The 22232-nt window shown below is 43.3% G+C and overlaps 1 protein-coding gene across 5 annotated transcripts in view; it reads right to left on the bottom strand.

Annotated features, from left to right (window-relative positions):
* Positions 1-22232, bottom strand: part of IL1RAPL2 (interleukin 1 receptor accessory protein like 2) — a 398133-nt gene that overhangs the window by 309228 nt on the left and 66673 nt on the right. The window contains exon 1 of one of the 5 annotated variants that reach the window (XM_054214554.1): positions 3160-3648. The exons of the other annotated variants lie outside the window; for them this stretch is intronic. Within the exon in view, the coding sequence (XP_054070529.1) occupies positions 3160-3178 (19 nt within the window). The 5' untranslated portion in view covers positions 3179-3648. Of the gene's footprint in view, positions 1-3159; positions 3649-22232 lie in introns of those variants that run through there. 5 annotated transcript variants of the gene reach the window in all.

The following is a 22232-nucleotide window of genomic DNA, read 5'->3' as shown; positions in this document are numbered from 1 at the left end:
ATGCCATCACCACCTGCATCATACAAGAACATGGAAGGCTTCTTGTATGAAAACGTCTAAGCCAAAGGACAGGATATTATCTTTATATCATTATTCAAAATCTTCTCATTCATAGCCCAGACTGCCCAAACGTAGGTGGTTTTGTTAAGAAGTTCAAAGCTTGGTCCATCTCCAGTTCTCACAGTGGAGTCTGCTTTCTGCTTACAGGCAGCATAAGTAACACTTTCATACCCCAGTGGGATTTAAAAGCTACCTAGATCCCTATATAACTTAAGTATGTACTAAGTCAGATGTTGCTCAGCTATCAGAAACTCCTCCAGTATTTCAGCTTCTCAAGATACTTTTGCAAGAGTATCATGAGTTATTCAAACTTTTGTTATACTGAATTCACAGCACTGCAGTGTACATAAAATTATTATTTTTAATTAAGATGATAAAACATTCTGAAGCAAGAGAAACATCCAATTTTTGTAATTAAAGTAACGCAGAAAAAATTGCCTAAATTATTCCAGAACTAAATTTCACAATGGTTATGCCATTTAAAAGTTACAGAGCTTGGAAACTAGGTTGCACTCTTTAATAATTCAAGACCTTTCAAGGTCAGACAGAAAGCAGTGATACAGTGATTTCCCTTCTTGAAATTTAAGAGCTCTGCTCAGTCCTCTCATATACATGCATATATATTCCAAGGGTTACCATGGGATCTGCAATAGTCAGGGTCAACATGTCAAGTCAGTGTATACAGCCCACTGCTGTGTGCCCGCAGCTTGACTTCAAAGCATTGCTTTTTTTAATACTCAATTTGGTGCACCCTTGACAACAGAGCCAGGTAAGCCCTTCCCCCTCAAATTCAAGGCAATGCATTATCCAGAAGTAGTTGGAATGACCAGTAATTTTCTCCCTGGCTCCTCTGAAATGGGCGTTCAGTACTAGTTTTCTCAAGATTTCTTTTTCATTGTAAAAGTGTAACTTAGTTCTACAGTCTATGGAACAGGAACCCTGTTTTTCAATACGTCTAGATGTCATTTAGTGTAGGAGGGACCTGATCTCTAACTGAAGCCTTTAAGTGCTACTCCGAGAAAAACAGTAATAGTACCTCTTGACTGTAGAAAACCAGAAATAACTCCCAATTAACTGTCACTGAAGCACAGCTCCAGTTTGAGATTTGGCGGATTGAGTACTTGCATGGGAGTATTCAACTTCCAAGCAATCAATCAGACCATTGCAAAAGTCATTCAGAACAAGTAAGAAAACTTCTGAGAATTACAGACTGGACTACTAAGCATGAGAAAAAAGCTTCTAATACTTCATGGAGAGATAGAGAACAAAGTATTGCACTTTATAATAGTGGGCTACAATAAAATGCACAGGTGGGCTACAGAAATTGAAATTAACATTTTGCCACTTTCACAGAAGTGCTGGGCAAAGCAATGGGTGAGTGAAACCCTTCCTTATCTTGCCACACATTGCAATGTCTGCTTTGCCAACTGGGTCTTGATGAAACCTTTCTTCCTTCTCTGCTAATGTGCCTTGGCTGATCCCTGTTAGGAAAGGATCACTTTGGAAACAGTTTCTTAAAGCCCAAACAGCCAAGCTGACATTTATGCAACCAAAAACGAATACTTCAACTGTGTGTGGACACAGACTAGAAAAAGTGCTGGCATGTCCAAAAGCAAGTTCCTATTCAAATTTAGACACATATTGAGGGCAAATTATTGACTTGACACCTTTCTTGATAAGGGAGATCCCCCTCTGTTTTCAAGCAGTTCCCCACATAGTTGGATTTTCTGTTCTGCCTCCAAAGAGCTAAAAATCAGGTTCCCCCCCCTCCGCCTGAGGTTTGGAAAAGCCCACTCTCTTTAAAGAGAGAACAACTAGAAAGCAATAGCACCAGGTACATAAAATCAGTGCAAATACAAGAGGCACAATGCCAGCAGCTCCCTCATTCCTGTCTTTTATCACAGCATTAAGAATATTGCCTGCGAGCTCTCTGTTAGTTAATTCAGTGTCTTTATACATTTTTAAAATGTAATTTCTGGTAGGTTTGTTTTTGCACTGATCTGTCAGTGTGTTGTGCATAAAATGACAATTCACGTCTCAAGCTATCAGCCTCTTTCTGCCAAGTAACGAATAGCGGATGCTTAAAAAAGTCTCGTGGCATTCCAGAGAGCTAAAGGATAATGAATCACAATCTTGGAAAAACTTAAAATTCTTTTTTCTTTCCCCACTTCCCTTTTTTCTCTCTCCCACCCTCCCCCTGGTAGCTCACAGGAAGAGATTAGGTCACTGGGCTCAAGAAAAGAGAATTTTCATTTTTGAGTTTTAGCATAGGGTCTCCGAGCACCAGCAAAAACTAATTTTCACTTTGCACATTATATGTGGCTTTGTCATTAATTTGGACAAGATGTCAAAAGAGTAAGAAACAAGCTGTAACACTCTCCCTCAAGCCACTCTTTGCTGTTAGATTGAAAAGGCCAGGTTAACAAAGGTGCTAATAAAATGTTAGTGGTGTTTCCCTTCTCTGTGTAAAACAAACTTGCTAGGGCTTACGGAAAATAATTAAGTTTTTAGAAAAATTATATCAAACCTATGTGTTATGCTTTATTCCTTGTTTTTAATTATTTCTTCTGCCATATTCATTTTTAAAAGCTCTTTTTCAATTTAGGAGTCCTCTCCAACGGTTTGGACAATATGCAGGAGAAACCATAATAGAATCCTAGAATGGTTTGGGTTGGAAGGGTCCTTAAAGATCATCTAGTTCCAACCCCCCTGCCATGGGAGAGGATAATAAATCCTACTATAACCACACCTTGTGAAAAATGTAGCATGTTGCACATTCAGGTAGTCTCTAGAAAAAGAGAAAGAGAATGAAACATCTGGCAGCTGGTTATCACATCTCCGAGGCACTGAAGTCTCAAGTACTGAGACAATTCAAATTAAAACTGGAATAAAAAAGCAAAACAAAACCAGCACAGCAATATCCCATATGTTAATATAAAAAAAAAAAAATAATCCTCCTTATCATTCTGTCCTGGCAGCTATTTTTACTGTCATTGTGCTTATCACCAAGGCACTCAAATTAAACAAGAAGTTAGGCAGCGACCTTCCTGGGATTTCACCACAGAGCATTCCCAAACCACAGCCTTTCCCATGCCTCACCAAACCTCTCGTGCTTCATGACAGCAGCATCTTCAGCTGGGACAAAGCTCCCAAGTGCTCCAGCTCCGTCTCTTCTCTGTCTTGACTGCCTCCCCTGGTCAGCCTATACGGAAGGCTGGAGGGCCCATACGGAAGCCTGAAGTCCAGCATTCTCAACAGACTGAGTCCACCAAAGCAATGAATGTCTTCCTGCTCACAAGCTTTAAATCCAGCCCTGTATTTACATCTTTTTGACCTTACCAGAACAAATAAATAATTCATCCAGTTACCAAGATGGGACATCTTTGTCTTTTTAAGTCTGTGCAGTTACAGCCAGCTCTTAGAGCCCAGTTCAGGAAAAAAATCCTTAATTGGGACTAAATATAAACACCAACTTATTAGTCAAATGTTGTCTTAAAAAAGGGTACATGTAATCAGATGCTTAAGTGATTCTTTCATCAATCTCACAAGACCAAAGGGCACGTGATGAAGAGTGATGACAAACAACCCACAGAAGTTTCCCGGAGACCTAGGACATTGCCTCACTACATAAAATGAAGGCAGCTGGTTATTATCGGCATCGCTAACAGCTTCTGCCCCTGCTGAAGAAGCAGTCTTGAGAGGAGCAGTCTGCAAGGCTCATTTTAGCAATGAAATTCCTGACAGACACAAGAAGGTAAATGCCACACAGCCAGCCAGACTGGAAGGAAGGCCCCTTCCCTCAATGCTTTGAATAAATACATCCTCGCAGCTATTTCTGTTTCATAGGAAGGATATAAAATTCTGAAGCAGGGAAAACCTGCACCGCTAGGACACATTAGTAGGCAGCACGCCAGGCAGGCAGCTCGCCACAGACACGGGCAGGAGACCGAGGCCCTGCGGCTGCAGTGGCTGAGAGCATTTCAAAGTAGACATAATCTACTGGGACACAGCGTTGCTTGTCCCATCGCTTCAGCGCAGAGCCGGCTACTGAGCTGGCTCAGGCACTGGTTTCCAAAGAACCCGCTGACCTGCTAAGGAAACAACAGAAGAAAGGCTGAAACTGCCATGGGAAGGACAGGAAGGATTTCTATTTTTGTTTGAATCTACAACTTCATCAGGGGTACAAGTGCCCCAGACTGGATGGACCATATTTAAGTGCCAGCTCACACAGGTGTCAAGCAGAATGAGAGAGGAAGTAACAGAAAAGGAAATGCCTGTAGTCCATGTGCTGGGTGGCCACAGGGATGCAGGCTCCTGGCCCCTCGCCCACGTAACATGTACCAGCACATACATGGGGATGTGCACGAGGCAGCCAGGGAGCCACGTGCAAGCAATGTCCAAGCAGCAAGCACTTCTATAAGGAAAACTAAACCTGGCACACCGACAGCAGGCTTTAATCATACAACTGCCGCTTGCAAGCATGGTGGGAATTAATCGTAACGGCCCAGACCCAGAGAGATCAAGACTGAAGTGGGAAAGCTCACCGTCAACACTTGCATACCACATCATCATTGCCCCACTCCAGTGTGCATCTCTCACACAGCCTGTGCTTTCCTTGATGTTGCTCAATCTCCTGATATTAAAGAAGAAATCTGTATATTAATTAAAGCTACCATATGAGAACCAGAGTCCTGATGCGCATGTTTGAGTCGGGGGAGTTACAGGTGAGGATAAAATCCACTTGGCATTTCACAACTAACGAAGCATCTAACAAGTGGTCAGCAAAGCACTTCTGTCATTCAGTTAACAGCTTAATATTGACAGTCTTGCTTTTAAGGCACTTCACCTCAAGAGGTTTGGCAGCACAGAAAAGCGGCATAGCAGTATGCGGTTCCCTACAGGCTTTTGCCCTTCACATTACAACAGTATGAAATGGAGCACTAAAAACAACAGAGAAAGGGAAGAATATGCAGATCACACAGTGGCTGTTTAAAAAAAAAAAAAAAAAAAACAACAAAAACAAAAACAGAGGTTTTGTACAATAAAACCTCTGAGACATCAAATAATTCAGATGTGATCAAAAAAGTACTCCAAGTGTCTCTGCTAGCGTGGGTGAAAGCTACCAGCAGCAGCAGAGGACCATTAGCACCTACTCACAGCAGCATCTGTACTGCTCGGAGGGAGCCCAACTGCCCCAGGTCCCTGCCACCCCGCAGAAGGGGCTGCTACTGCACAAGTAAGTTTTGCGACATGCTCTGTAAAGCTCTGTGTGCTCCATGTAAGATCTTCAAACTCCATGCTGAAATCACCTCTCCTAAAAGAACGACATAAATTCTCCTTCACCACCCACTCAGGACTTCAAAGAGCACCTTGGACCCAAATCTGCAACCTCTCCAGCAAAGCTCCTCTGCGGATTTTGTCAGTCACCTTCCAGGAGAGTGGGAAAACCTGCTCTGAAGAGGCTGTTACCAATGTGAAACAGAGATCTCTCTTCCTCATGTAAGCTGAGGTGGTTTTTTCTATTTTAAAATTATTAATTCCTACAATCACAAAGCATTGATTCAAGACTACACCTTAGCTACCAGGAATGACTGCAGCAGGTTAGAGAAGACGCAGGAGAAGCCCTGTTTGCACCATCGCAGCCCACCAGGGCAGACGCAGCCTCCGGTTCTGCAGGTGGGAATTCACAGCCTGCCAGACCCCAGCCCACAGGGCTCAGCCATGGCTGCCTGGAGCCCACAGGGGTTCCCACCATTACCTCCAAGTCAGGTTTTGGGTTTCTCCTACATCCAGCTCAGAAAGCAAAAAAAGTAATTAAGAACTGAGATGACAGAGTGCCTGGATACAGGGATATTCAAGAGGGAAAAGAAATGAGATCAAGGGAAGGGGATAAAAAGAGAAAAAAAAAAAAAAGATTATTGCTGGCAATTTCACAGAATCACTTGGATTGGAAGGGACCTTTAAAGGTCATCTAGTCCAACCCCCCTGCAACAAGCAGAGGCATCTTCAACTTGATCAGGTTGCTCAGAGCCCCGTCCAACCTGACCTTGAGTGTTTCCAAGGATGGGGCATCTACCACCTCTCTGGGCAACCTGGGCCAGTGTGTCACCACCCTCATCCTAAAAAATTTCTTCCTTATATCTAGTCTAAATCTACCTTATTTTAGTTTAAAACCAGTACCCCTTGTCCTATCACAACAGGCCCTGCTAAAAAGTTTGTCCCCATCTTTCTTATAAGTCCCCTTTAAGTACTGAAAGGCTGCAATAAAGTCTCCCCAGAGCCCTCTCTTCTCCAGGCTGAACAACCCCAACTCTCTCAGCCTGTCCTCACAGCAGAGGTGCTCCAGCCCTCTGACCATCTTCATGGCCTCCTCTGGACCCACTCCAACAGGTCCATGTCTTTCCTGTGCTGAGGGCTCCAGAGCTGGACGCAGTACTCCAGGTGGGGTCTCACCAGAGCAGAGCAGAGGGACAGAATCACCTCCCTTGCCCTGCTGGCCACACTGCTTTTGATGCAGCCCAGGACACACTGCTGGCTCCTTTCCAGCTTTTCATCCACCAGTACCCCCAAGTCCTTCTCAGCAGGGCTGCTCTCAATCCCTTCATCCCCCAGCCTGTACTGATAACAGGGGTTGCCCTGACCCAGATGCAAGACCCTGCACTTGGCCTTGTTGAACCTTTCAAGGTTCACACAGGTCCACTTCTCAAGCTTGTCCAGGTCCCTCTGGATGGCATCCCATCCCTCAGGCACGTCAACCACCTCACGCAGCTTGTAGTTGTCCACAAACTCGCTGAGGATGCGCTCAATCCCACTGTCTACATCATTGATGAAGATGCTAAACAGTACTGGTCCCCTAAGGGACGCCGCTTGTCATGCATCTCCATCTGGACATTGAGCCATTGACCACTACCCTCTGGATGCAACCATCCAACCAATTCCTCACCCACCAAACAGTCCACCCATCAAATACATATGTCTCCAATTTAGACGGAAGGATGTCGTGGGGGACTGCAGCAAAGGCCTTACAGAAGTCCAGACTGATGACATCCATAGCTCTTCCATTGCCCACTGATACAGTCTCTCCATCATAAAAGGCCACTAGGTTGGCCAGGCAGAACTTGCCCTTGGTGAAGCCATGCTGGCCATCTCGAGTCAACTCCCTGTCCTCCATGTGGCTTAACATACCTTCTTAGGAGGATCTGTTCCATGATCTTCCCAGGCACAGAGGTGAGGTTGACAGGTCGTTAGTTCACAGGGTCCTCCTTTCTACCCTTTTTAAAAATGGGTGCAATGTTTTCTTTTTTCCAGTCACCGGATACTTCACCTGACTCCCATGACTTTTCAAATATCATGGAGAGTGGCTTGGCAACTACATCAGCCAATTCCCTTGGGACTCTGGGATGCACCTTGTCAGATCCTATAGACCATAGACTTCTGTATGTTCAGGTTCCTCAGGTGGTCACAAACCTGATCTTCTCTTACAGTGGGAGGGACTTTGCTCCCCCAGTCCCTGCCTTGCAGTCCATCAACTCCAGAGGTGTGGGGAGAGGGGTTGCCAGTGAAGACTGAGGCAAAAAAGTTGAGTACCTCAGTCCTCCTCATCTGTTGTTACTAGTTTGCAAGTCTTGCTCATCGGGGGGCGGTACGCTTTCTTTGACCTTCCTTTTCTGGCTGACATACCAGCATTTCATTGCAACATAGAGGCCAAAAATGTTTTCTTCACCATTTCAAAAAACATCAAATTCTGTTGTACTTGAACTTTATGATGAATAAAATATTAGCAGTTAACAACAGATGAATCTGTTTGGGAGAGAAGCATAATCTAAGCATTCTTAGAATAATAAATTACTGTGATGGGTTCAAATTTTCTGGAACGGGTTCCTTAAATGAATACACTGTATGCACACATACTCAGCAGAGAAAGTGAATCCCTAACCTTTTGAAAATTGAAGTTTCTAAATGGAAATTGTTTTCACTAGTTAGATACAAGCAAAAAAGGGAGACAATGAAAAAATCAAGGCAGTCAGATTAACCTTTTTTGATCAATGACTCATTTGTAGGGATAGGCACATTTTTAAGTTGTGAAATTTCTGATGTATGCAAGCCACCACGGCTGGAATCAATAAAAAGTGAAAATGAAGTAGGTTTGTGTAGACTGATTTTTAAAGCAAAATTATGCATTATTCATACAGAAATCTGTCTATAATGACTGGAAGGCAGATTGAGAAGTCTAAAGGTTTAGACCCAGTTGAAAATTTAAGACAAATCACATTATTAAAATGAGCTTTGATTAGTTCTGCAGAATACAGAAATCCAGTCTCGCTCATCTATAGACGAATTTCTAACGTGCACATTTCTAGGTCGCAGCATACATACAAGTAACAAGTCCCTCTCAGAGCAAGACAGACCAAAGTTTCAGAGAAGGAAAAAGCTGGACTTCACAGGAAAAACAACAAAAACTCCACAAGTAATTCAGAAGTTAAACATTTACAGCACACATTTTTCTGCACGTTACCTTCTTAGACATTCGTAACAGCTGCTTGTAATAGCCAGACTCTTAGTTATCAAAACCTGTAGGACACTGAAACATTGGTTCTCTGTTTTTCCCAGTGGTAAAGCAAAGTCCATGACTTCAGTGGAAGAAATTACCCGACTGCAGCTTGGTCTTCATTGGCAAGCAGTGCAGTGCGACAGGGCAGGCCTGCGGACTGAAACAGAGGGTGCTGAGAACCAAACCCCCACATTTTATGCATTCTGACCATTATCGTTCAGCTCAGCACTAATCTGTCACGCGGAATGAATGCCTGCTAGCAGTTAGTGTGCATTAGGCAAGCAATGGGAGCCCTTCTTCACGTTTATCTTCATTGGAAAGGAATTCAGCCCGTGCACTGTGAGACCACCCTGCAGTGCAGACCAAGCCTGCCACGCAGGGACACACAAGATTCACTTAAAAACACACTCCTGATCAAAACTAAAAATGCCAACAGAAAGGATGTGTTTTTATTAAACGCTAGTTTCTAAAGATGACTTCATTGTAACAACCCTGTCACATTCAGTATTTCCCCATAAGCTTAAATATAAAGCTCTTTCCTCTTGAACTGTACTCTGCCAGAAGACCAGCTGATCCAACTGCACACAACAAAGTCAACTCGCTTCACTCCAACATAATCTCATTGTCAATTACTACTCTCTTCCTTTCTCAATTTCTATTTAAGGAGCAAAACAAAAAAAAAAAGCAACCCAGATTAGAAAAAAAGTCTTCAAAACCTGCAGATAATACAAGATTTCATAGGGAAGAGGAAAAGCGCAAGAGGAAGCTGTAATATAGAAAGTGTCAAGAAGAGAGCTTGTACAAGTTCAACAACATCCAGCTGCAATCCAACCCCTGCTTCAGCTGTAATCTCTAAATCGATCCAGATCTGCCTAGAAATGTTTGATTAGCTATATGGGCCTATAGTTATATATAACAAGTACAAAAACCAGCAGTTTCTACCTCTTTACCGTTACTGTGTTTCAACTTTAAAACTTATTTACCTTGAAAATACTTAAGGGATTGCAGTATTAATTATTTTTAAAGGACACTCCATGCAACTGGTGGCCCAGAATTGATGAGTATATAAAAAAAATAATAAAGAAGGAGAATTAATTGGGGATCTTGGGACCTTATTAAAATCTATTCTTGATTGAAAGTTCTTTGACTTTCTACTGCTAAACTTCTCTTGATGAGGTAACTGCATTTTTACTCTAAGAATACTATTTGGTGGAGAAAAATAACCAAAGTTTAAAAGAAGTATATAAACACATTTGCAATACAAATCGGCAGTTTTCCAAGGGAAAACATTAGTAAGACTGAAAGCCTTTACACCTAACACTGAAACAGGATCTAGTTCTTTTATGTCTTAGAGGCAAACCTCCTCTCAAAGTGCCACACTTAGCAGTGAATCTCGGGAGGCAAAGAGTACATTCACAAGGCTGCATTCCTGACAGAAGCATCAAATTGGCCAGGATAATGGAAACCTGCACCTTGCAGGTAATTTTGCAGTACCACCCATCTCAGGTCATGCACAAGATGTGCAGGAAAGGAGGAAACTAGTCCAAACAGCTTTGTCCCCATAGTAAAAGGGCTGTTCCCAGGCTGGATGCAAGCTACAGGGAGGTTTAACATGATGCCAAAGCTCAGCTTCTCCTACAAGGAGCAGAGACAGACATGAGCAGAGACAGGCTGGACAGGACATTTCTTCCAGAGACAGATGCAGGGGCTATAGGGGCCCAGGGCTGTCCACACAGGTGATGCATTCGCACTACCTATCTCAAATCTGAGCAAGCTTCTTAAAAGCCTGCGCCAATCCTACATCTTCAAATAGAAAAACTGAATGGGTAAAATAAATGGGCAGATCTTCAACAGCATTGCGGAAAAACAGCTTTGACTGCAAACAGTAGCAAGAGCTCTCCATCTCATCACCAGCCAACTTCAACAGTTGTTTGGCCACAAAGCCCCAAGTGCCTTCTCAGTTTCTTGACATTAAAGCCCCTGTCCATATTTTATTCAATGTTTAGGTTTATTGAGTTTTTTTACTCCCCACTGGCACCACACAATGAACTTCAGAAGTTTCACAGCACAGCAAAACATTTCTCAAAACCACCCCTTGCCACCACTTCTTCCATATTCTGTGTTATTTCCAAGGCCTTTGCCTTTGACTACACCAAATCACTTTGCTCCTCTGTGTGAGTCTGAGTCACACCGCACACACCAAGTGCCATAAGCAGAAGACCAAAGAATCAGGAAGCACAAATGGCCACTCCTGTCCACGAGGGGAGGAGGGCAGGCTTCACCTGTGGCACCACAGGCTTTTTGATACTATTGCTGCTTTTCACAGCTTCTTTGACCAAACCTCTGGTCCTATGGGAGGGAGAAAAGCACCTCCTTTTCTCAGCTAACCTCTAATCTCCTCAGTCTTTGCAGGTTTATTAAGACACTTAAACCATTTTGCTTGCTTCAACTACTAGAAATCTGCTTTATAGCAGTTAACATACCAGCTCTTTTAACAGTAAAAATCTCAAATTAAATCAAAAGTCTAGACCCTGCTGCTTGCCAAGAAAGTCCCGAGACCCACGTCACAGGGCAGGGCTCCCATCTCTCACAACACTCGCACAGCTTTGTTTATCGTAGGGATTTTTTGAGTCTCACCATCCTCTGCTCCAGGACCTCTTTACTCCCCTGAGGAAACACTTCACACATTCCCCAGGATTTCTCCCTCACAGTGTTTTGCTAGTATTCGTTTCTCTCTGTTCAACGTCAGCTAAGTCTGACCCCCGTGCCAGCAGCCACCTGTTTGTCCGTCCTCTCCTCCATCCTTGCTGCAATGCAGGACACATGGCAGTAGCCTCGTATGGCCTTCTGCGTCCTGGTGTCTGGGCTGACAGAAACACAGGAAATCGCAATTTCCTCAAGGCACTTGTCTGTTCCTGCCATTCCCCGGTAACAGCCGAGTAGACTTTTCACAGCCTTCATTTAAAACCCTCATACACTCCCCAGCAATTTGTCCCTTTCGCTTTCCATACAGATTATTCCCAGAACACTTCTCTTAAGTGAACAACCTTCACCACATCTTTGCCTTCTCATCTTTTAACCTATTCTTCCAAATCTAGGCAATGTATTTGCTGTCATTTTACAAAGTGATGAGAAAATCTCCTTTCGTATCTCTGGAGATAATTCCCCTTTGGCAGTCTCTCTACATTTCCCACCTACCACTAGAAAGCGAGGCAAGAAGAGTGTCTCCCTGACAGTGGGCCTATAAAATGTGCAAGCATCTTTTTTCCTTTCACTGTATTTGTAATAGAAATAAAGCACTTGTAAAGTACCTGAAAGCAGATTGTACATTTCATAAGCAAAATATTTCTGCTCTGGATTAACACCAGTGGGTAATGGAAGAAATTGAATAATTTACCCTCAGCTGGTCAAAAAAGGATTTTCTTTCCTAACAAAAGATTTAACCGAATTCTTTCTCCTGCTCAATCTTCAAATTTGTTTCAAGTTTTCACCTATCCCAACAGCTTTTTTTTTTTTTTCTTTTAATAAGAAGACTCTTGCAGACAGCAAAGGTAGATAATTCATGACAAGACACACTGGTGAAGCTTCTTTTTTTTTTTTTTTAATAAAGAGCCATAAGACAGGGCTGGGTTGATGCAGAAGCCCACACCTTTAGGCCAGAAGCACACATTTCCAAAGCAAACAACAGCTGGAAGCCATTGCCCACCGGAGACTCAGCCGATGCCTCACATAAAGTTGCCTTTCTTGAGTACACTGAATAAAGCCTTCCCTTGCAGCTGCTGCTGAGGAGCCTTTCCTTTCTCCTCCCGCTTGTCTTCTGCCAGGGATGAAAGGCTACACAGCAAGGCAAGAGCTTGCCTTAAGAGCCTCCTCAAAATTTTCCTGAATGTTTTAACAGGAAAACAAAGTCCTGGAAACACCTGGGGGTAAAATAGGTTGGTTGGGAAAAAAAAAAAAAAATATCCACCGTCCATTTTGATCAGAAAACAAAGTTTAACTTTTGCCTAGATTCTACATGGAAAACAGACCAAAACCCCAATCATTTTCTTACAGCACTAAGAAAGTCTACCGGAGCTGAATAGCTTTAATAAACTCACATTGCGAATGGTTAGAACAAGATCACCTTCCAGCAGGCTCCTTCCCCAGAGACCAGCCTCATATTTTAACTTGAGCTAGAATTATATTTCAAACTGTGAAGGAAGCAAGCAGAGACCATCCTCCAAAACCCCTGCTAAGGGAAAGGGGGACAAATGGAGATAAATCAAGATGAAGGTAAAGAGGGAAATAAGAAACTGAGTCGCCCTCTGGGATATACATAATTATGTCTCTGAGTTCCTCTTCTAAGCAGAGACCCAAGGCAGACAGTTCAGGCAAAGCTTTTGTAGCTTCCACATGAGTTAGGCAGCTACTCCTAAAGTTTTCAGATTTAGCACTGGCAAAAAAAAGTCCTGGGGGGGAGGGAGGAAGAAGAAGAAAAAAAATCCAACCCCACTTCAGCAGCACTCCCCTCAGGATCTCCATGCAGCCAGAAGTCTGGGCAGCATTTATAGGGAATGATAATCACACTGCTCCCTCAGCCCACGCGATAGCAAGAGAGAGGAAGGATGGGATGGGAGCAGAACTGACATTAGGCAAGACTTCAGCCTGGATGGTTACCAAGAGCAGTAGGAGGAGAACCTGGGCAGAGGAAAGACAAATCTCCCTGGACTTGCAGGGGCAGGAACTGCTAAAACTGAAGACTTGCTCCAGAGAAGCTGCACCTGAGACTGAGGAAATTACCGAAGAAGGGACAGAAGTACAGCTAAAGCACACACACTGCAGCCAAGCAATTGCAGGAATCCTTCCAACCCCAGGTCTTTGCCAGTCTGGCACAGGGCCTCGTGTCAGGGTATGCTCAGCCCTCACCTTTCACAGGAAAGGGAGCAGACCTGCGACCAACACCAACGATGCGCAATGGAAGTCTAGTTGGCAAGTCCCCCACAGATCCATAACCCAGCAGCACAGCTTGATCATGTCAACCACTGATCACTCACCCATCCCGAACAAGCAGGTGACACCGGCTAGGCCAGAATGTTCAGGATACAGCCCAGCTCCTCAGGTTGGCTCCACCAGCTCCCATCATGGCAGCACCAATCTAAATAAAAGCACTGACCCAGGAAGAGAGTCCCTCCAGAACACGGCCGCCAAAATAGAGGGCCAACAGGGCAGACATGGATCTATATTGAGAACAGCAAGAGCAGAGTCCCAGGATGACTGAGGCTGGAGGGATTTGTACAGCCATGCCCCAGGCAGCACCATTCGCCAACATGCAGCAGGGCCCTTGGACTGCTGAGAATATCAGAGCGGTAAGTAAAATGAGAGCAAGCAAAAGAGTTCGTCTTGCTTTGACTTCAGATCCTCGTTTTAACTTGAGAAAATTCAATTAGTTTCTACCCAGAAGCAGTTTAGCTGCCATTGTTGGCAATCAATGGTCCCTAAATGCTGAGAAACTGGCAACTGTTCAATGTGCTGGCAGAGAGGCTTTCCTAATTAAAGATGTCACTTTTCCAGCTAATTTAAGTCTGCCATCTCTTTAAAGTACCAATTGCCACAACAAAATATGAATAGGAAATTGACTTTCTGTGCATCTGTTTTTGCAAAATACTTCCTCCGAGTCATATGTTTCAGCTTAAATGGTTTAGGTCACTTGCTGTGAGGTGATAGCAGAGCTTTGTTCTGCCTCCCGAATACCTCTTAAATAAAGAAAAATAAGCAGGGTTCACCATCTACAGGGATGAAAAAGGTATTTGTTGGCTTTCCCATCTTCAGTGAGTTGTACTGTATTTTGTTAGGATAAAAGAACAAGAAAGAAATCCCCACTGAATCAGTCTGCTTATCTAAACGGCTTCCACTGCACCATGTACTTATCCTCACAACAACCCTGGAGACAGGCAAGGGCTGTTATTCCTGTTGGAAGGAAATGTGGAGGCATAAGGATGAGACACACAGAGTTTTAGACGTCTAACCTTCACTAAAGTCAAACTTCTGATTCATGCTATTTAGCTCCTTTCCATAATAGCTAAATAATATACCATTTTTTTCTGAATCCAGCTATCCCAAGACCTTAGCCAACAGCACAACATTAAGACTATTCATGCTCTTTGGCAACAAATGGAAAGCAACACCTATGCACCTGTGAACAGAATTCCTAAGTTCAGTAATGAATCAGGGTCATAACTTTAGCGCAGAATCTAATGCAATCCCAGCTATGTTCACTCCAGTGCTTTCTGCCATGGCCCCAAACTCCACAGCTCTTTAATCAGCACCATTCTGGGACAGCCAAGGGGAGGAGCAGAATGAGTCCTAGTAGCACTGCCTTCATCAAAATGGCTTTTGACTCCCCTCACTCCTTCTAATCTCTTCTTATTTTATGGTCCGTTTGTGAATCTGCATGGAGCAAACCATACTACATGCACCGCTAATTCGGACAGAGCAATACAGCCCATGTCTAAACTAGTTTCCTTTATTCCCCAAACCTCTCACAACAAAGCAGTTAAAAGTAGGACTTGAAATCTTCCCTTTCTCTCCCCCTCTAAAGAACAGAAAGGCCACTGAATTTTGATTTTGCAGAATGCCTGATACAGCTAGATAAGAGCTATCCTCTATTGAGTGCCAAGAGAAATAAACCCCTGATCTTTGACTGCGACTTTAGATCTTATTATTGTAAACTAAAGTTGAATTCAACATGGACGAGATGCATTCAACAACCAATGCAGTTACTCACATGAGTATTACTGACATGCTGCTGTGTTTCCTAAGCTTGGCAATACTAGCTGGCTAGCTAGAGTTGGTTAAACAGAAGCAAGTCATACATTATTTATAATTTATTAAAATTTATTTTAAACAATTCCTCTCCCACACCATCATTTGATCAGCTCTGTTTACAGTCTACAACTGTGGAGCAGAGGCGTGTAGCATTAATTAAGCCACCAGGCTCTCCCACCCCCAGGTATGACAGAATAGACCCACACTTCCTTCCTGAAATGGAAACCTCCTAACGTTGGGTAGGAAGCAGGAAACGTTTCATACTTAGATGTTTTCCCTCTGCCAATGCAAGTTCAGCTATTCCCACTGCATTCTGCCCCTCCATCTCTTCCTAGAGCTCAGGAAGGACTTCTGGCAGAGTGACAAAGTGGCTGGGAGCTGAAATAAGGGACTCCATGCCACACTAAGGGAAGAGCATGGATAAATCCTTTCCTCACATCTGAATGGTATTTCCTGGGAATTTCCTCCTTTTCTAACCTCAAAATGTGTTAGTTAAATTCCATAACACCAGGAGAAAAATCACAGAATGGCTTGGGTTGGAAGGCACCCTGAAGATCATTTAGTTCCAACCCCCCTGCTGTGGGCAAGGACATCTTCCACTAGATCAAGTGGCTCAAAGCCCCATCCAACCTGGCCTTGAACACTTCCAGGGTATAACTGCAAAGCCAACCCCAAATTATTTGTAAATAGTTCCTCTAGACAGTAAAAATGGTAAGATTTTCCAACCGCGGTTCAGCAATGTCACCATTGTGCCCAGCGCCAGCCCTGGGGCTGGATGTGAACTCCATATCCCACAACAAAGGTCAATGAGGCTTTCTTTTTTTTTAAATTAAGTCACAGAGCACTGGAATGAACGCTATGCAGAACTAATTTGTAAGCCCAGCCACAGTGTCTTTCTGTCTGCATATTTGTTGGCAAATTCCCTCCCCCCTCCCTGGTCCGTATCCTCCCATCCTGTACGGGCACATCATGGCTGGAGTCAATACATGGACTGTCTGCCCCTACTCTGCCCCCTCCGAAGGAACAGTGCACTTTCCACTTCCACCTCTCCCTCCAGAAACGCATCATTATTCTCATGAGTCACTGCGTAATCACAAAGTCATGCTAAGAGAGACACAGAGTCACCATCACACTGGGGCACCTCCAGCCCTCACCCCCAGGAGCTGCAGCTGCTGCTCAAGTCAGCACCCACTGGTTACCTTCCCAGGGGGCCAAGGCAAAGGGCAGAGCTCGTGCACACCCTTTACAGGTGGCACAGACCCAATGTGGGACACACACAGCAACTCTAATGGTGCCTCACCATCACACAGGAGGCTGCAGTGGAGGAAGGATAAATCAGAGGGTGGCCCAAGGCTCCTGCAGCCTCTGCCTTCCCCGGCACCACACAGCACAGCAGTGACAGCCCGCTCACACCCATCAGGACACGATGCTGCCCATCTGCAGGCATACAAACTCACAAACAAAAACAATCCCATAAGCAGCTCGCTGCAGGACATCCACCTGCAGCAAAGCCTTTTCCAAGCTTTCCGAGAAGGCTGCTCTGCAGAGGACGAGCCCGAGCTCCTCGCTCAGCACAGTGCTCCAGGGCAGAGCACTGACATGCTCAGGTGCAAGGCAAAAGGAGTGCTGGAAATCAGGAATACAGCTATAAAAACCAGAAAGTCAGGAATCTCAGCTCCTTATTAAACCTCCTAATTACTCAGTCTAGTAACACAAATGCAATATGGAAACATTCACCACCAAGAAAATAAAAAAAATCTTACAACTTTATATACATATGCACATATGTGCACATACAGTTTACTCTACAAAAATAACACGTTTAACCTATATTTTACATAAGCGCATTTCATTTTAACACAGGGATATATCATACTTATTCCAAGTTATTTTATGTACACAGCAGCTGTGCACCAACATCTCCATGAGGAACCCTGCAGGGTACTGCTGCCTCCATCTACCTAAGCGCTAATGGAAAAATAACCCGCACAAATACATCTACCAAAGGACAGGAAAAAACTTTATCCCTTGAGGCAATAACCACATTGCATTTGGCTTTCCATGAACACGTACAACCCTTTTCCACTAGAAAGATTCTCTCTGTGTAGGTCCGCATCTGAGACAGGAACACATCCAAACACACGGGCATCCTGTTCCTCACATCACTGGCAAAGCAACACACGGTCACTTGTTCTCGTTGTTCCCTTTCATTTCTTTCCACACACTGGCAGAGGTCTTGCCCTCACAAATCTCCTAGTTCCCATCAGGTGGAAAGAGCCTAAACTATGTCTTTTTTAATGCTGTACTATGACAGACCAAAGCCTTGTGCCATGACAACAATATCTGGGGAAGGAGAGGGGATCTGTGCAGCTTCCAGCAAGATTAAAGCAACCTCCACATTTTATACTTGCCAGGGATTCTATAAATTACAACAACGATAAAAAGCAGCAAGAACAACATCCACAACTGCACGGACAACCCCAAAGGATGTGACACACCATTGGTCAGGGCAGATATACTGCCTGTTCTCTGGATAAAGGGGAAAACCACAGCTTCCCTCCTTTGACAAAACACCAGTTGGCTTTGCTGCCATCACACTGCGTGCCCAGAGAGCACACACACATGCAGACCCCACAAAGGAGTGGGAGGGATCCAACTATTTCTGTTTAAACTATTCCTGGTTTAAAACTGTGGTTTGAAAGAAATGAAAAAGAAGGGAAAAAAAAAAAAACACCAAAAAAAACCCAACACAAAAACCCCAGCGTGGCTGCTGAGGGTGGCTTGTTCTCCAACCATCTGTGCTCCTGGCAGGAGCCGTTCTGCTCCTACACACCCTTCAGCGCCTTCTGCTCCCTGAAGTGTTACACAACTGTACAGCGAAAGGAAATCAACAGAATTAACAAGTGGCCAAGTACAGAATTACCAGGGGTGCTGAGTACGCCCGTTGGTCTCCTATCGCCTCTGCCCAGTACAGGGTGTTTGCTCCTCAGCACATGATGCAGGAGAACTCCAAAACACATCTCCCTTCTTCCTCTCCTTTCTCCTACCTCTTCTTTCCCATCCAAATTGCGATTCACCCTCCAGAGCCATAAATAACTCATCCTCATGACCAGAATAACTGAGCTGCAATTACAGAAGCTCGAGCATGGCACCACGCTGCTGTCCTCTCCCCGGCTCTGCTGCAGCTCTCCTCCATCCCACCAGCTGCAGTGGCCAAGCCGGCTCCCAACCACAGTCAATTACCGATGTGCTGCACAACCTCATGCAAGTGACCACTTTGTTACATCTTCCTTGTTCCTTCACCCTTTCATCTGTCCTATTAAGACTACAAACTCTAGGAGACTAGAGCTAATCTCAGCTGTAGCCCGTGGTACTAACCTAATAAATAATTACTAATTACTTAGGAGAGCAGTGAAGAACAGTGTAAAATTAAGCAATACTGTTGCTCCTAGCTCACTCTTACTTCTATGGCTTATTTTCTGCGGTTGCATAGTGTGTTCCACTGCACTAACACCCGTGACCATCATTCTCCATTCTTGTGGATGAGCTTCTCTCCATCACTGGTTTTGGGGTTTTTGTTCTGCAAAGCTCATCTGGATCCAGGTCTGGATCCGTAATTTCCATATGTTCCACCATTTGGATTCAGGATCTAAAATTACCTTGGTTGCCACAAAAATAGGAGCTTACAATTCCCCTTTGCCTTGCAATTAGGTCTCTAAATCACTTAATTGTGGGAGCCAGATTTTCTAGCAGAGCTCATTCATAAGCAGAGTGAACCAGCTGCGAAATATTTATCACTGTCCAAATTCTCTCAAATTTTCAGCATTTGGATCACAGGATTCTGTTCTGATCCAGGTCTAGGAGTAATGACAGAAAAATCATAGGAGGCCAGATAAATCAGAAATCATTTTCATTAGAAAGCACAGCTTCTCCTTCAGGAAGTGTTACACTCTGCCAATTCTTGTACTGAAACTGTCATTTAATCCTTAAACTTCTTTGCTGTTTTGCAAATTGCAACACTTGATGTCGAAGGATGCGGGACAATTATTCTAACAGTGAGTTATATTTTTTTTTTGCTAATTAGCTAGCTGAAAGTTTCATTAGCATGAAATTTACCAGTCTGATCATTTAAGCATCTTCTTTAAAAGTTGAAAATTAGGAGCGCCTTCTGTAGAAACTCTCTAATATACCAATTATATCAGTTCTATCAAAAAAACACGTGTACACAATGGCAGGGTAAAATAGCCTCAAAACAATGCAGAACGAAAAATATTTGATGTAAATTACTTTTTTCCCTTATAATTCACCAATCTCAATAGTAATTTACAGTAATTAAAATCACAAGCCAACAAAGCATTACCAGGAGTAGGTACCTCATGACAGGTGCTCAACAAGCACTAAAATAAGCAGTTCTGTACTCAGTGCTTATACTGTCAACAGCACTCTTTTAATAAATGGTTGCATTTGTTATGCTTTTTTAAATAATTATTTGCTAGAAGATCATAATCATCTAATAAAAATGTGTTTGTTTTTGAACTGGACCTAATTATCAGTTTTAAAAGCTAATGACAACATATTCACTGGAATCCATTAGCAAGTTCTGCATAGAAAAGGTGACAGGGTAAAATATCAAAAATTACTTCAGTGATTTATGAGATCATGTTCCCCAGGAAAACAATGGGACTTAAGCGCTTGAAACCTAACTCTCTTTTCAAAATGAGATTCATATAATTTTATTTTTTTTTAATTATTGGGAAACCGCAAAGAACACTGCAATCATCCTAACAAATCCCTCTTGCACTTGTGCCAAAGCTTGTTTTCCTCTCTCCATATGCAGAAGATGCAAGTTAATAACCTGAGATACATTCCATATTTCAGCAACTCCAAATACTACAGTGAATTTCTGGGCAGATGCAGAAATCAAACTGTGCACATCGCACTGCAGGGCTGAAAAAGGGAACAACTATTTACTCACAGATCACATCTGCTAGTCTACCTGGAGGATCAAGGATTGTTAGGATCAGGTCCTAGTCATCAGTACCAACTTCTCTTTCGTCAATGTGTGTCAGAGATTTAACGTCTTTTAAACATCATTTCTTTGCATTTATGGCCGAATTACAGTTCAATAAGGTGATCCACTGAATCGTCACACTTCCTCAGGATAAAAATTCTGCAGGTTAACAGCATCTCCCTCCTTAAACGTCCTTCAGGTAGCAATGACAAATGAAGGAGGCTGCAGAGTGCTTATTGTGGTGACATGAGTTATCTCTCTGAATAGTTCTCAGTGCAAAGCAGGACAAGAGTCACAAGAGTCTTACAGAAAAAAAGAAAAAACAATAAGAAAAAAAAAAAGGAGAACTGTCAATTTACATGTAATGCACAGTAACAACTTGCTTGGCTGTGTCAAAGAAATCATCTAAGCTTCCAAGTATCAATATCCATGGCAATAAAAAATAATAACTTCAGAAGACAAGGGAAACCTTGACTCACAAAACAGTATTTGGAGGCTTTGAAAGACTTTGTGTGTCTAACTGAACATTTACTTTAAATTAATAATCCTTTTTCAACTGCACAGCAGTTCAGTTTCTGGCTACACAACACGGCTTTCCAAAAATGCTGGTTATTGTAGTAATGCTTCAAGAAATGAATACGCTGGCTGGTATTAGAAATCATAGGAGCATTATTTACCTCTATTGAATACTGATCTAGACGTTTAGCAAATAGAATGCAGCTTAATTAAGTGATTTTATCTAAGGAACTGTGATTTGATAATAAGCAGTTTAAATATCAGCTACTATTTTCTTATTTCAAGCATTTCAATTATTACTAACAATAGAATGAGTGTTATTGCAATAGCAATTTCTCCTGCCAGTGGAAAGAACTTTAATATAAATTCATAATGACACTATTGTATGGACCTGATTCTAATCTGGAAAGCATGCCATGCATCTGAAATTGGTGTTCACGAATCACAACCTGCCTTCCTATTGTGGATACTGTTCCTGTTTCTGACATTTCTTCCAAAAGCCACCAGTAGTGCTAACTGCAGGCTGCCACCAGAGCTACCTGTACACAAGAGCAAGGGCTGAAGCTTAAGCACTTTGATTTGTTCTGTTAAGAGGTGGATCTATTTACTCATTTATGTGCTTTGCTAGATCAAAGTCCATCTCTCTGGCAACGGAAATCACACATTTTCTGTGAGTTACATGAAAGACAAATGTAGGGCTACAGGCAATATACGTGTATAACACACTGCCAGCCAGTCCTGCAAAGTCGGTACTGGCACCTCCTGTGCACGCTGTTTTCACTTGCTGGTATGCGACTGACCACTGGAGCAAGCCAGGACAGGACTACAGCTTAATTCAGAATCGTAACTGCTACGCTTCGGACCCACACTTGGAACGTGTGCTGGGTAAATTCAGTATTTAGCCAAAGGTACAGGGTGGTTTGTCCTATATCAACACCACAGCTGATGGGGCAAACATAGATGGTTGCTGAAAACACAGGGGAGCTGAAGGAGGAACATTTGTATTCACAGTTCCACCGCTGGAGATGGCAAGCAAAGAAGGAACTCTGGCCAACACCACTGCCTTTGACTCTGGTGAAGCTTCACAAATAGCTCCTCTCCCAGAAAAAGGCCAAGCGCAGCCCTGGCCAGTGGTGCCTGCAGGACTTCTAAGACCTCCCTGGGGTTCAATACTTTGCAGAAAAGGTGTCCACATGCAGGAAGCAGGATTAGGTTGTTTAGGTCCTGGATGCCATAGATTGAGAAATCTCTGGTCTAGAAATTCTGATCTAGATTCTTCTGCGCATGACT

Source organism: Rissa tridactyla, chromosome 9, assembly GCF_028500815.1.
Source record: "Rissa tridactyla isolate bRisTri1 chromosome 9, bRisTri1.patW.cur.20221130, whole genome shotgun sequence".
Classification (NCBI taxonomy): domain Eukaryota; kingdom Metazoa; phylum Chordata; class Aves; order Charadriiformes; family Laridae; genus Rissa; species Rissa tridactyla.
Note: the sequence above shows the minus strand (reverse complement) of the source record. Positions and strands in the feature narration are given on the sequence as shown.